Source organism: Camelus dromedarius, chromosome 3 (genome assembly GCF_036321535.1).
Source record: "Camelus dromedarius isolate mCamDro1 chromosome 3, mCamDro1.pat, whole genome shotgun sequence".
Taxonomy (NCBI): domain Eukaryota; kingdom Metazoa; phylum Chordata; class Mammalia; order Artiodactyla; family Camelidae; genus Camelus; species Camelus dromedarius.
Window position 1 is genome coordinate 82099580 of NC_087438.1, and position 16668 is coordinate 82116247.

The 16668-nt window shown below is 31.7% G+C and overlaps 1 protein-coding gene across 3 annotated transcripts in view; it reads right to left on the reverse strand.

Moving 5' to 3' along the window:
* DTWD2 (DTW domain containing 2) overlaps positions 1 to 16668 on the reverse strand; it is a 150204-nt gene that overhangs the window by 49213 nt on the left and 84323 nt on the right. For all 3 annotated transcript variants that reach the window (XR_010379541.1, XM_064483378.1, XM_031448868.2), the window contains one exon: positions 15186 to 15378. Coding sequence is in view for 2 of the 3 variants with exons in the window: in XM_064483378.1 (XP_064339448.1) it covers positions 15186 to 15378 (193 nt within the window). In the remaining variant the exon portion in view is untranslated. The remainder of the gene's footprint in view (positions 1 to 15185; positions 15379 to 16668) is intronic.

Sequence of the window (16668 nt, forward strand, 5' to 3'; positions counted from 1 at the left end):
TCATAGTTTATAACTAATGTTTTAAAAAATTCAAGCAAAACAAGCAGAATTCTATGAAAGAGGGTGCTTATTTCTTCTTATTTAATATGGTGTACGATGTCCATTTCTCTCATAATTTCTGTCTTTTTCTTTTTAAAAGAAGAAATACTATTGACATTCTTCATATTTATGAAAACACACTGACAGTTCTTACTAACCATGTGGCAATTTATAGTTCTCAAAACTATTTAAAATTTATCTCATTTGTTTCCCAGAAAAAGTTTTTAGGCAATGTTATCGTCACTATGTTGGTAGAATACTGACTTAAGTTGGTATCATTTAGGATAGTGAACATTAATAACAAAATTTTTGGTGAAAAAAGTAGAGTTTCAGGATGTATTGTTTTCACTATAATAATACTTAAGATAATTTTAATGACCAAGTTAAAAACAAAGACATATCAAAAATTATTATAGACTTATGAGTTCCAGTAAGTATTAAGTCTACTGTGAATAATATGTGGATCATATAAAGTAACAGGCATACTTATTCCAAATAGATGTTTACAGAGATGATTAGGGCTTTTTCTCCTCCTTTTTTAAAAACTGAAGTATAATCATTTTTATAACATTATGTTAATTTCTGGTGTACAGCATAGTGATTCAGTTATACCTATAAACATATTTTCATATTCTTTCTCATAATAGGTTGTTACAAGGTAATGAATATAGTTCCCTATTCTGTACAGTAGGACCTTGTTGTTTACCTGTTTTATATATAGTAGTTAGTATCTGTAGAGGTGATTGTGATTGGAAAAAATTTAATTCTTGTTTTTATCCTCTGTATTGATTAGAAACACTTTAAAAACAGATTTGCTAAGTATGAATAAGATCCACAGAGATAATTATATTGAAGAAAAGTTACAAGTGTTCAGACATAACTATAAAGTTAACCGTAAATATTCAGTCCCACCTGAAAATGTAATTCTTTGGTTTACAGAAATCTGGGTACTTTTACCAGTTTACAATGTATTTTAAAGTATAAATGGATTATAGTTGTCATATATTCACATGCTTTGTAAGTGTAGTTATATATTCCCACAGATATACTTTATATTTCCTTCATCCTATAAATATTTATTGAGTCTCTGCTATGCTTTAAGTACTATTCAACAGAAAGGACATTCTTAAAAAGTTTATTGAGGTACAGTTGACTTAAAATACTATATAAGTTTCTGGTGTACAACATAGTGACTCACCATTTTTAAAGATTATACTCCATTTGTAGTTATTATAAAATATTGGCCATATTCCCTGTGCTGTACAGTTATAGCTTTCAATTTTATACACAGTAGTTTGGACCTCTTAATCCCCTATGCCCATCTTGTCGCTCCCCGCTTCCTTCTCCCCGTGGTAACCACTAGCTTGTTCTCTTTATCTGTGAGTCTGTTTCTTTTCTGTTATATTCACTATTTTATTTTTTAGATTTCACATATAAGTGATAACATACATTATTTGTCTTTCTCTCTCTGACTTATTTCACTAAGTATAATACCCTCCAGGTCCTCCAGACAGAATTTCATTCTTTTTTATGACTAAGTAGAATTTCACTGCATATATATATACACACATATACATATACACACAGGCATCTTCCTTATCCATTCACCTCCTGATGGACACTTAGTTTGCTTCCATAACTTGGCTATTGTAAATATTGCTGCTACAAACACTGGGGTGCATGCATTTTCTCAAATTAGTGTTTTTGTTTTCTTCAGATGTACATCCAGGAGTAGAACTGCTAGATCATATGGTAGTTCTACTTCTAGTTTTTGAAGAACCTCCATACTTTTTTCCACAGTAGTTGCACCAATTTACATTCCCACAAAGAGAGTACAAGGGTTCCCTCTTCTCCACATCCTTGCCAATATTTGTTATTTGTGGCAAAGGATACAGTTTTTTCCTTTTTGTCTTTGAACATTCAATAAATGATATTTCAAGTAGCATATTTGCAGCTCTCCACTATTCCATACTTTATCAACTTAAGTAATTGTATTTTCATAAGTTATTTTGTTTCTTAGAGGATCCCTAGATACAGTGGTGTCTGTATCTACATGGCATAAGGTGGGAAAGGAATTGTTATGTGATCATATAGACACATTATTAGAATATTTAATGGTAAATTACCCAAAATATAGATAAAAAAGAACTAAGTATGATTCATTAAGAAGAACTTAAGATTACAGTGAACCATCAGATTTAATTTTGTGTTTAGCTTGGGTTTAAGACAAATATCCCTAAACAAGTCATTTTGATCTCTTGATCCGAGTTCATAATCTACTTTATGGATAATAATGACACACTGAAAGAACTTCTCTAATTTATGCTCACAAGTCTCAGACACAACCTGCAGCCCACTGTAATATTTAACTAGAAACTACATATCTCCTTTCTTTAAATTCACAAGGTATAGCTCAATATACTGTATACCTATATATAGCATTTTCTTCACTTACATGAAAGGTATGACCTAGGCAAGACAGTAAACTTTAGAGAAGGGATCATGAGAGGCAATCAAGTCTCTATTTTAATTTGATTCTCAGTAAGAATTAAATTGCTAAAAACGGAACTGATCAGGATCATGAAACTATAGTGTCTGGTCTTCCCCACATTTTATTGTTTTAATGCTGCTTCTTTACTTTTATTATGTTTTTTAACATAATTTAACATTTGACAATGTCAGATTGTCAAGCATACTTATGATGTAGCATATGCACTTGCATGCATTTGGAATCCTCTCCCTTTTTTCCCAATGTTTTGAATTTTGTAATTTAAAGGGATATCATATGGTATTGATTATATTGTGGCTACCAAAAATTATAGGCAAAGTATCTTAGACAAAATATATCTTAGAGGCAATTTATAAAGAAATACAAATGATTATTACTAGAAGTTTTAACATTCTTTATTATAAGTAATTATAAATCTCATTATATTTGCATATGATATTCTATAATAAAGATATATCCTGAGAGAATGTAAAATATATGTGAACACATGAATACTTGGGTAGTGATAATGATTTTGAGAACCCTCTGTTAGTAATTACAGCAGGAAATGAACTTCTGGGTAGTTCTTCCATCATTGGTTTTTATTTACTCTATTAACTCTTTTACCCAGTCCAACTTAAAACAAAATACTTTATCTTATTTATGTGTGAGGATTATGATTACAGTTTCTGGATGGATAAAAGTTTTTTATTCTGCAAACAAAGCTATCCTTTAATCAGTTCATCGGCACAACTTTGCCCTCATTATCTTCACAAGTAATACCTTGTATGCTAAACTTAAATAAAGTTTCACAACATTTTTAGCTTACAGTTATTGATTTAGAGATGTTCATATGACAATAAGTAACTTTTCATATTTGCATTTCATGTAATTTAAGTGGAAATGTTTTTAAAAATAAAAACACTAGGCTGACAAGTATAAGATTGTTCATATTAACACTGTTATGGAAATGACAGGGCAGCCAAGAAACAAGCACCACTCAGAGGGTTGGAGTACTCAGATGTATTACGCCGGCGGGCTCAGAGGGGCTTCTGCTCCGAAGCTCTGAGCACCTCCAAGACATGTGCATGAGGTTTCACAGGGTTAATTACAAGCTTGGGTTACTCGGCCAATAGGCATGGAACAGCTTTAGCAGCATCATTATCACAAAAGTAGAAGCAGGGAGGCAGCAAAACAACATTTCAAGGCCAGATATGTCTCTTTGAAAATTCAGCTGGCTAGCAAAAAAACATGAACAGGGAATCCGCAATCCAACACGGCACTAATTAACTTAGATTTATGAGTTAGCCCAGCAGAACTCAGATCAGTAATCTGACACTTATTACACTTAGATTTGTGAGTTAGCTTGTTAGCCCAGCCCGGCTTTTCCTTCACAACACTATTTATAATACTTCCAATTCTCATCAACAATAGAATGAATTAATTGTGGTATATTCAATGGAATGCTCTACAATGATAAAAACTAAAGTACAAGCAACAACATGAATGAACTTCATACACTTAATGTTGATGAAAGAAGCCAGACATAAAAAAGTACAAATATGATTCCATTTATATAAAGCTTAAAACTGACAAAACTATGCTTTTAGAGTCAAGATAAAGGTTAGTTTCTTTTGTGGGGATGGGAGGGCATAATGACAGGAAAGGGAAATGGGAGGTTTCTGTATTCTGCTTATATTCTCTTTCTTGATCTGGGTACTGGCTACAGGTATGTTCACTTTGTGAAGATTCACAGAGTTGGACACTTATGATTTGGACCAACTTCTATATAACTTAAACTTCAGTGAGAAGTTTATATGCAATTGATTCTTGTTATTTGTAATAGTTAGGTTTTATTAAGTTGCTGTAAAAATGGAATTAGCAAATATTGAGTTATTGCCCTTGAGGGAATACAAGATCTGGTTCCCTTCAGCCTCTGGTCACAACATTTTTGGTTTGGTCAATCAGTACATAACCTTGTTTTATGTGTGTTTTTGTTTACAGATACCTTATTTAATATATATTATTGATTCATTAACACTGACTCTTTGGCAAACAGCACTATGTAACCCAGGCCTAAATGAAGCTTACCTAGTGCACATATTTTCTCCATAAAGCACACCCTAGCCTTCTTGTGCTTAGGAACACTAAATGGCACTTCAACACTATGCTGAGGCCATTTAAATGTTTTAAAATTATTATGAGAGAAGATCATAGTGCTCACCACAAAAAAATAAAATTTATTTTCTATTTCTTTTATTTTGTGTCTATACAAGATAACAGATGTTCATTGAACTTGGTGTGGTATTCATTTCATTATGTATGTAAATCAAATTATTATGCCGTACACCTTAAACTTATACAGTGCGACATGTCAACTGTATCTCAATAAAACTGGAAGAAGCAAAAAAGAGTACAGCAGAGTAAGAACTCAGAACAAGAAGTTTCTCTAACATTTTTTGCACAAAATTTCCACAGCATATTTGATAAGGAAAGTGAAATAACTGTATTTAACGTTTTTTAAAAAAAGCAACCTCTGTTAACAACTGCACTATATATAGTGCAGTTGTTAACAGAGGTTGCTTTTTTTAAAAAATATATATATGTGTGTGTGTATGTAAGTGTATGTTATTTATACCTGAGTGTACAGATACGTGTTATGTATTTATGTATATACACATTTATATCAGTATCTTTTAAAAACAAAACATTCATTACCCACATTTATTAAAATAAATTTTCTCTTTCTTATTTCACATTGTAAATTTTAAGTTTCTCGGCCTTGCAGTTTTCTTCAAGAAGCTAGTAACTAATGGGATTCCTTCTTTGAGAAGACAGGCCCTCCTAATTAGCAATTGCTAGTGAAAGGAATCTCAGAAAAATAAGAGATGCTCAGGCTCTTTCTCCTACAGCTGTAGAGGGCAGAACATTCTGAGTCAGAGGGGCTGTCCTGGTAACATACAGAACAAAAGTCTAGTACAGAGGCTGTGTGTGAAGTTACAACTGTAATCAGCCTGTTCTACTGTCTATGATAAAACCATCCTTAAAAATCTTTACTTGTAACAAAGGAATCTCTCAAGTCATGTAGTTTCAAAGGAGTTTTGTATTTCCTGTGACTCTAACCTGTATCTAAAAAAATCTGGTTTTTTAATTGGTTGTCTTGTTTGGCAAGTGAATGCCCTGGGAAGAATCTTGTAACTTCTGTTTGTATTTTGAAGATATAAATATTTGAAATATAGTTTTGTTAACCATAAAAACTTTGAAACTTTATTTCTTTCCACCTTCATGCATAAAAGTAAAATAAGTTGACTTATCTGGTAGATTCTTTATCTTAAAATCTGTGTGTATTAATTTAAAATTGGATTAATTGGACTTCATCAAAATTAAGAAATTCTGCACTTTCAAAAAAACTGCTGATAGGAATAAAAGGCAAGCAATAGACTAGGAGAAAACATCTGCAAACCACACAAGTGATTTGAAAGGGCTTGTATTCAGAATGTAAAAAGAATTCTCAGACTCATCAATAAGAAAACAAAGAGGCAAACATAAAAATGGGCAAAACATTTGATGTATACTTAACCAAAGAAGATATATGGATGGCAATTAAGCACATGAAAAGATGCTCAGCATCATTAATCATTAGGTAAATGCAAATTAAAGCCAAATGAGATATCCCTTCGCAGCTACTAAAATGGCTAAAAGTTTAAAAACTGTCCATACCAGGCATTGTCATCATCTTAGATGATAATAACCATCTAGCTATGGGAAAGTGTGTGAAACTATTTCTAATCTTTCATAAGAAAGGTACATAAAATACATGTAAAAGTTATCAGTCAAGTCTAATTTAAAATAACAAAAAAGGGGGTGGAGGTATAGCTCAATGGTAGAGCATGTGCTTAGCATGCAGGAGGTCCTGGGTTCAATCCTCAGTACTTCTATTAAAGATAAATAAATTAAATAACAAAAATGAAGTCTAGTCAGTGAATCCCCAAAGATAAAACACTCCCAAAAAATACTAGCATAACATTAGATGGTTACTCAAATTGCAGTGTAATTTTCCAAACCAACCCTAACCCATTCTCAACATGCTCTCACACAATATCTTCTCCACCCTTCTCTGTGATTAAATTAGGAATTAGTCTTTCAACTTCTTAATAACAACATATTTTATATAAAAACTTAAAAAATATACGTTAGGCCTCTTTAGTAGTTCCACCACATACTAGCTATGTCACCTGGGGCAAGTTACTGAGCATCTCTGTCTCAGTTTCTGCTTCCACAAAACAGAAATCTTAATAACACCTACCTTCTGAAATTGTTATGATAATTAAATGAGTTAATATTTGTATTTAGAAAAGTAACTGAGACATAATAATCATGATCAGGGTGTTTGGAAAATTAAATTATAAAGAATATAGTGACAGCTTTTTGACTTCTGAAAATATTTCCAACATTTGGTACTAAGGGAATATGAAGCACTTCTCCCAAATCTGAACTTTCCTTTGACTTTACACTGAGAACTTTCAATATTCCACTCCTTACTTTTTTTCCTCTGAGTGTTAAAACATGGAGTAGTCAAGAAATCTAGATAGATAGGTAGACAGACAGATAGATAGATACACAGATACATGGATAGTTATATAGATACATAGATACATAGGTACATAGATTGAAATTCATCAAAATTAAAAGCTTTTTTGGATCAAACAGCACAATCAAGAAAGTAAAAAGACACACTACAGAATAAAAGAAAATATTTACAAGTCATAAATCTGCCAAGAGGCTATATTACAAAATATATAAATAACATTCACAACTCAACAATAAAAAAAAACTACATTTAAAAAGCAGCAAAGGATCTGAAAGATATTTCTCCAAAGAACTTATACAAATAACTGATAAGCATATAAAAAGATGCTCAACATCATAAAGTACTACGGAACACAAATAAAAACCACAATGAGATACACTTCATACTAACCATGGTGGCCACAATTTAAAAAAAATAAAAAAGGACATAACTAGTGTTGGCTATGATATGGAGAAACTGAATCACTCATACATGGGTAGAGGAAATGTAAAACAGTGTAGCTGCTTTGGAAAATAGTGTGGAAATTCCTCAAAAAGTTAAACATAGAGTTACTAGATGACTCAACAAATCCACTCTTAGGTATATGCCCAAAAGAACTCAGAACACGTATTCACACAAAACTTGTACATGAATATTTATAACAGCATTATTCATAACAGCCAAAAAGTAGAAACAAACCAAGTATCTATCAATGAATGGATAATAAACAAAATGTTGTATGTACACATAATGGTATATTGTTCAGTCACAAAAAAAGAATGAAGTACTAATATATGTTACAACATGGATGAACTCTGAAACATCCAAGCTAAATCAAAGAAGCCAGACAGAAAAGACTACATATCGCACAATTTCATTAATAAGAAATGTCTAGAATAAGCAAATGTACAGAGACAAAAAAATAGATGAGTCCCTGCCTGGACTTGGGAATGGAGGAAGGCGTAAAATGACTGCTAATGGGTACAAAGGTTTTGGGAAGCATAAAGCTCCAGAATATGAAACTATTGTGGAATAAGATAGTGGTGATAGTTGTACAATTTCGTATGTAACTAAAACCCACTGAACTGTACACTTTAAAGGGGTAAATTTTAAGATTATGAATTATATCTCAATTTAAAAATATCTAGTACCGTACTGCTTCTCAAACTTTAATCTGCAAAAGAACTACCCATGTATCCTGTTAAAATGAAGATTCTCAGTAGTTCTAAGGTAGAACCTGATATTCTGCATTTCTAACAAACTACCAAGTGATGCCAGTGCAGCTGGCTGCTCCATGAACCACAGTGAGAAGGAAGGCAGAATGCATTCTTTCACACTCTTACTACTGTTTACCTCTACGTGACTTACTACACTTGAGGAAAAAACTGCCTTAAATTTAAGGAACTAAGTTAGACCAAATGATCTGTGACTTAAAATCAGAAGTTTAGGTTAATTTTAAGACAAATTAAATTCAAATTTTAATTAGCATATTCTAGGGAGAGCATTATATGCTGAACTAGAAAGCTGGAGAACTAGATTATACTCCTAGTTCTCTTCTCATCTGGCTGCTAATTTAGAAGAGTCACTTATTTCTGGCCTTTAACTTTCTCACTTCTGAAATGCTGAGAATTTATTATTCTTTCAAATTCTTTTCAGTTCAAAAATTATATGATTATCTGCCAAGGGATCTGAGGATTTCTTCCAGTAAAAGAAGTGAGTTCACAGTTAAGAACTCAGTAAAGAACCAATGGAAGTAGGGAGGCAAGGGATTCCACACTGAGATCTCTGATAACTTTCCTTACATTATCTTTTTCCATATAGTAAGATCATAGTTCCTATCATTTCATGTTCTATCACTTAGAATCATACATCCAATAAAAGCAAGTTAACGCAAGTTCTCTATGTAAATATAATGCTTTTTACAACCTTGAAGATCAGCATTACAGCCTGTGAATGCACAACACCCCAACACATGAGCCAGAAAGACACACAAGGTATGGATACCTTCTGCCAAAAAAATTATGAATACTACACAAAAGTCAAAGAAGTTAATCACTGACACAGTAAACCTGTGGCATTCTGCATTTAACACCTAACTGCTCTGACTATGCCCCAAGGACACAGAAGTTTCACGACACAAAATAGTTATTTTGCCGCAGCACTAATTGAAAGCATGTGTACTGGAAGGCAAAGTACGGAAGTCATTAACAAACAATGAGTAGAACAGGCTATTCAGAATCTACATCTTAATAACAATGATTGTTCCCCAGTCCTCCAGAATCTTTTACATATTTAACCCTGAAGTAAAAAAAAAAAATTTTTTTTGCTTCTCTTGACAGGGAAAAGGGCATTAAAATGTAAGCCAACTCCCAATGCTGGTAGTAGAAATAAAGAAAACTGGAATTTTGGATAAAACTAAAAGGATAATCTGAAGAAAATGAAAACACTAACTCAAAAAGATATCTGCACTCCCAAGTTCATTGTAGCATTATTTACAACAGCCAAGATATGGAAACAACCCAAGTGTCCATCAATGGATAAAGAAAATGTGATGTATGTATATATAATGGAATCTTATTACACCATAAAAAGGAGAGCCTACTATTTGTGACATCTTGGATGCATCTTCAGGGCATTATGCTAAGTGAAATAAGTCAAATAGAGAAAGACAAATACTGTATAATCTCATTTATATGTGAAATCAAAAAAACCCTGAGCTTGTAGATACAGGAAACAGATTGGTGGTTGCCAGAGATGGGGGTTGAGGGGTAGGCAAACTGGGTGAAGGTGGTCAAAAGGTACCAAATTCAATTACAAAATAAGTCATGGCAATGTAATATACAGCATGATAACGATAGTTAATACTACCGTGTTGTACATTTGAAAGTTGCTAAGAGAGTATATCTTAAAAGTTCATATCACAAGAAAAAAGAATTTGTAACTATATATGGGGATTGGTATTAACTAGACTTATTGTAGAGATCACTTTGCAATATATACAAATATAGAATCATGTTATACATCTGAAACTAATATAATGTTATGTGCTAATTATACCTCAATTAAAAAAAATGTTAAGGATAACGATGAATTTGAATTTGGCAACAGACTAGATGTAACATAAACCAGTCCTTAACAACTCTTTGTAGACACAAGAAAAAGGTTTTATGAAAATGTCTTAGACAATGAGTGTGCCCAACAGGGGTCTGCTTATCAAGAGAGAAATCAAGCTTTAGTGAAAGTTTTAAAGGCAGTAAAGCAAGGATATGCAAACACTCACTGAAAATAAGTTAATGAAGAAAGACAGGAGCCTCTACAAACGTTTCTATATTCACCTTGGACTTATTCCTAGCAAATGTTAAAAGTCTCCTGCGTAAAATTCTTCTGAGGGAAGAGATTCATTCATTGCCAAGTGATCTAAATATATTAGAAATCCAGATTAAAAGAAGGCCAAATTAACAGGTTTGCATTACAATCCTTTCATTCCTCAGTTAGGTAAGTATGAAGTTCACATATGGTTGCTAGTTTATTTGGGGAAAAAAATCAATACTTTGGATGTTAATTCTGATTTCTGTTTTCTTTCTCTCACTTTTTCCTCTCATTTGAAGCAAAAACTTTATACCGCTACAGAAACTAAATGGATCAACTAAACTAAAAACAATAGCTAAGACAAACTTATGCAAAATGCAGGTATGTGGGTGTATGTGTATTGAGGGGGTGGTAAAAAAAAATGACAAATAAATTACACTTAGAAATAAAACTTAATTAACTTAAACTACAATATTTTTGATTTGGGAAACTTAGACAAGAAATTATCCAAGTTTTCCTTTGTCAATAAAGCTACCACCATGCACACCAACCCCAATGAAAAAGCCACTCAAGATTCGACTCTGGGAAGAAAAAATCATCTTTCTATTAAAATAAATAAAGCCAGGAGGAAGATGTCTGCTGCTTCCCACAGACATCTTCCAGTGGAAGAGAAAAAGTCCATTCACAATAAGAGAAAATCAGAAACACACAATAATAGAGCTGCTTCAGAACATGATTCAGCCAAATCTGAAGCCATTCCTACATATTCTGAGTTTCTCAGTAACATTACCAAATACTTCCTTTTGTTTAGTTTGGAGCTGGATTTCTGTCATTACTCATGAAAGAGACATACTGCTTGCAACTTATTTGTATCCACGTATTATATTAAAGCAGGGCCCCTAGGAAAGTCTACTATGTAATAAAAAATTGTTTTTTCCAGAAAAGCTAAGGAACAGAGTTACTAACTAAAAATCATCACATATAAATAAAAAATTTTTCAAGAATTGGAAGACATTAAAAAAAAAGCAAACTTTTAAGCATTACAGAAGGTAGTTCAGAACTTACTATAAAGTCACTGCAACTCTCAATATCACTTTATAATTGTACAGATGTCTAAAGATATGTGTACAGGTACCTTTAAAAATCAATTCCTTTTTCAATCCAACTTACCTATTTCTTTTTGAATGTTTATATACAAAGTATTTGTATACATTTATATATAAGTATACATTTATATACACATATTTACATATTATATATAAGGTAAAATTTATATACAAAATATATATTTACATATACATTTTAGTCAGAGAAAATATACAGATTTCATTGGTTCTTTTCAGCAACTTTTAGAAACATATCTTGTCTAACTAAGCCATACTTACATATTTGGGCTGGATATTGTATGACACTCTAAAAAGACATGCATATTATAGTTTCTAAAGTGATCTATATTTCCCAAGTATATTAAGATGAAACTATCTCAAGATATACCTGAGTTTTTATAAATTGTATTTTGTTTTAAATTACTATTTTTTTTATTGTAAGCAAGAAAAGTATTTAGGAAAAGATAATTTTTCTGGGCTAGAGCTAGCAAATTTCAAATTTCAAAAAGTAAAATTTGGATATCTATTCCTTACTCTCAAAAGGTTCAGAAAAACATAATCATACAGAGAGAGAGAGAGAATTATGAAGCATATATGGCACATACTTAACAGCGGAGGGTATTTGAAAGACCTTTGTATTATTCTTGAAACTTTTCTGTAAGTTTGAAGTTATTTTAACAGTAAAGTTTATGCTGAACTTAGTATTGTGTTGTCATATTATTAGTAGGGTAATTGATGATTATTAGAAATACATTTATTTTCTACTCTTTGAACTTGATTTTTTTTGAACTTTATTTTTATATCTATGACCCATTTTTTTGAGATTTTCACTTTTAACTTATTTCTCATGTCTAAGAACTCCAAGCTTATGAAGCCTTCATCCATTCATACTATACCCAAAAGCCATTTGCCTTTTCATTCTGGTAATATTTTCCCCCATGTCAAATCTATCTGATGTCTTGTTTAAGCATTTTCTTTTATCTTATGGTTGTGAGGTACCCATTTAAAGGTTTAGTATATATCTACCTATATTTGCTTCCAGTTTGGAAAAATAAGATGAAAAGATAATAGAACTGTGTGACATAGTAGGACTAGGACAGTTACTTAATTTACCTATTTCTGTAAGTACTACTCAATTTGAAGGAGAAAAAGAATTTTGGTGAATTTTTACCTTTAAAATAGCTTTTAATCTTTTTAATGTGACTATGTACTTCATTTCTGTGGTAGTCATGTAGTAGTTACCACAAAATGTAAGATTAGAGACGCAGATATGGCGTATCCATGCAAAAAAGAAAACTAATTCAAATATTTGCACAGATGTTTTACAGAGATAACCCTCTCATTGAAACTGTTTTGTACATTAAGAAATATCTAAATGTAATGTAAACATAAAATTTTACCTAGAATGCATCACAATCTAACAGTACCCATGCCTTTTATGAGTTAGTTCTTGTGGAACACAGGAATTACTTAAGAAGTTGGATAAACATACAGAAGCTATTATATGTAAATATAATAGCCTTGGGTGGAAGTTTTCCTTTATAGGAGCAATATCCTTCTTTGGCTAAAACCATAGGCTTTGGCTTTAAAGTTGATAGGTTTAAATCTCAGCTCTGCTAGGAAAGAGTTATGTGATCTAAAGCAAACTATTTAACATCTCTGAGCTTCCATTTCCTCAGCTGTTAACTAATATAATAATAATATTTACCTTGTGGGATTTGGGGAAAGATTGAACAAGTTCTTATATGTAAACGACTTGGAAATGGGACTGGCCCATTCAAAGCATACAACGTGTTAGCTATATTTTAGAACGGTTCTGCATATTTGAGTCTCATCTAAAAACCATGTCTACATTTTAGTCAAAAGGAACAAAAACTACAAAGAATTGAGATTAAAATCTCAGAATCAGAGTTTCACAGGTATTTTTCACTAAATGCACAGCTTGTATAAACCCAACAACAACAAAGTAGATAAATATATACCACAAAAACTGTTGAAAATGTAGAGATAACTTAATTAAAAATACACAAATAGAAACTTTTCATATACCTTTCTGAGTAAAAAAAAAAAAAAGCCCAAATGTGGCAAAAATAAAAGTATAGTGAAAAACTGCAAATAACAAACTTTAAAAAAATGTAAACACTTTCATCACGAAATAGAAAAGGTGAATTTTTTATATTCACAGAACACACATAAAAATCTTCCATGTACTCACCCTCACAGAAATCATAAAATTAATCAAAACACTGTAAGCAATGTTCTTTTAATACAATCCAAAAATTAAGAAAGAAAAACAAAAAAGTGACCAAAAATATTATAAAGTTTGAGAATTAAAAACTCATTGATTACCCATGGGTAGAAAGAAATCAAAGCAAATCACAAATTATATCTATGCTATAGCTACAAAAACATATCAATCTAAAACTATAGGATACAATGACCATTATAATATTTCAGGCTTCTTTCCCTTTATCATTAAAGAAGAAACTCAGTAATCTTAATAAAGAAACAGTACTCTTAGCACAAATCTTACAAAATCAGAAAAAAATTAGCTGAAAATGGTGAAATAAATTGATCAAGGTAAAAGCTCAAATTAAAAGAAATAAGAAAAAGTTTAATAGCCATTAAAACAATCTAAAGGTTAATACTTCTAAAAGCTCAATAAATAGAAAAACCCTTTTGAGTCTGTTCATAGGAAAAAAAGTGTTTATGGGTATGTGTGTATGATTAGGGAAAAAAAGGAAGCAAGTACTTAATATATAGGTATATGGCAACTCATTTGTTAATTGGTTACGGAATAATTCCCTAGAAAAGATAAGCTATTAAAAACTGAACCAAATGGACATAGGAAGCTTGAACAATTTTAATAAAACAGCCTAAAAGAAGGATTTAAAAAATATCACGTTCAAAGAGACCTGGATCAGGTGGTTTCACCAATGAGTTCCATGTAATTTTTAAGGAGCAGGGGAGTCCACTATTATTTAAACTAGTCCATGCCATAGAAAAAATAATAAAATCTCTCCCATTTATTTGGAGAAGTTAACATTATCTTCGTACCCAAATATTATAATAAAAGTACAAATACATATATAAAAATTCAATGCTGCCATTAAATAAAATATAAGTTTCAGCAATGTATCAAAAACATAGTATAGTATGACCAAGTAGAGTTCATTCTAATTGGAAAAGAACAGTTCGACGATAGTTAAAGTATCATCATCAATTATGTCAAAAAATTGAAGGATAAACCATATGATTACAATCACGAGTGACAAAAAAAGTATTTCATAAAAATTTAGCCATTCCTAATAAGTACAAAGTAATTTAGCTATCAAAAAAATGTTTAAACATAATACTTCTTAACAAAAACAATAAGACACATAGAAATAATAATCCTTAGACTGCTCTGTTTAAATGTTTGAAGGACTTTTAATATAGCTAAATGCCTAAACTATGGTAAAGTTTGATGGCAAGAATTGAGAAAGAAGGACAAATTTGAAATTCTGTACGTATATATAAAACACACACACAGGCATACCTATGTACATACATTCATATATACAAATTCCATTAAATTCATATATAAAAATGTATGTATATCCCCTCACAGAAAATATATACCACATACATAATTATGCATTTATATTTATTCTATGTTGAAACACTAGCTTACCTGTTTAGGCAGTCGGAACAAGGAATTCTTATAGAAAATGTCCTTAGCCTGGCTCCATGTACCATCAATGATGATGATTGTGGAAGGATAAACAGGAGAATCTAATATAAATTCTTCCAAATTAGCAGCTTCAGCCCCTGGATATAATATTAATGTATCAGACTTCCGACAAACAGTTGAAAGTTCAGGATCTCTAAAAGTTTAAAACGAGAATCTTTATTAGCCTATGAGGGGGAGGTTATAATTCTTACTGAACTTCATTCAAAAATACATGTCAAAGCATTCTGGCACTGGAGATGTAGAAATAAACAGGATAGCCTCTGTCTACAAGCAACGTACAATCGTGAAGGGGAAGGAGACAAGTTAAAGGATCAATTAAAGGCAATGAATCTTATCGTCTTCAAACTAACAAATGGCATCTGCAAAAACATACAGTCAATATCATCTTTTAACAATGGTTCTTGAGATTGGGATCAAGGTAAAGATACTGGCTTTTACCATTCATAATACACATTTTACTGAAGGTTCCCAGTTACTGCAATAAGGCAAGAAAAATAAATAAAAGGCATAAATATCAGAAAGGAGTAAGTATAAATGACTCTATTTGCAGATAATAATGCTACTTACATAGAAAGTTCTGGGGAATCTATAAGACAATTTCTACAAATAACAAATAAATTTAGAAAGTCATAGTATACAGGGTTAATATAAAACCCAATTGTTTTCTTATGTACTAATAGCAAAAAACTGAAAATAAGTATTTTTAAATTCCATTTACAAAGGATACAAAAAGTAGTAAGTCTCTTAATTGTCCCCCCATGGTTACACCACGTACTCTAACAAAAACATAAATTAATCAATTACCAGATTAATATTAAATCAATAATATTAATCAGCTTTAGTTTAAAATTCATCAGTGAATAGTAATTTACCGAGTAAGCACTATATTAGGCACCATCAAAAAAAAAACTGAACTTAATATAATGAGCTCAAAATGGGGTAGGCTATTTAGAAAAGCGTCAGATTTCTCATCCCCAGGCACATTTGTGGAGGGGGGTTAGATAGCCGAAAGTCAGAGAGGACCCAGATAGCATCCACTCTACCACCAAAGATGCTCACCACTTTTGCAACAAAATAACCAAGATCCAAGTTGGCAGATCTTGGATAGATCCACATCTATCCAAGAATCATAGAGTAACTACCATTATAAAGAGCCTCTGTGTGAAACAAGGGTCACAGTGTAAATTATGTGACTGCTCGCCATGTGAAGAGCTCTGGCTGGTGCTTCCACTCCCAATAAAATGGCAAAATTCTCAACAGCAGCACAAGCCCAGAGCAAAGCTCACCTCTAGGGGCAAGGCAATGCAAATTGTGCAAAAGAAAACTCTATATGAGAAAAGAATGCCTAACCAATAGTTTCAGAGAAGGGGAAAAATGATTTTATAAAGTTCTAACATGTTATTTTTATAATATAAAGGTAAAA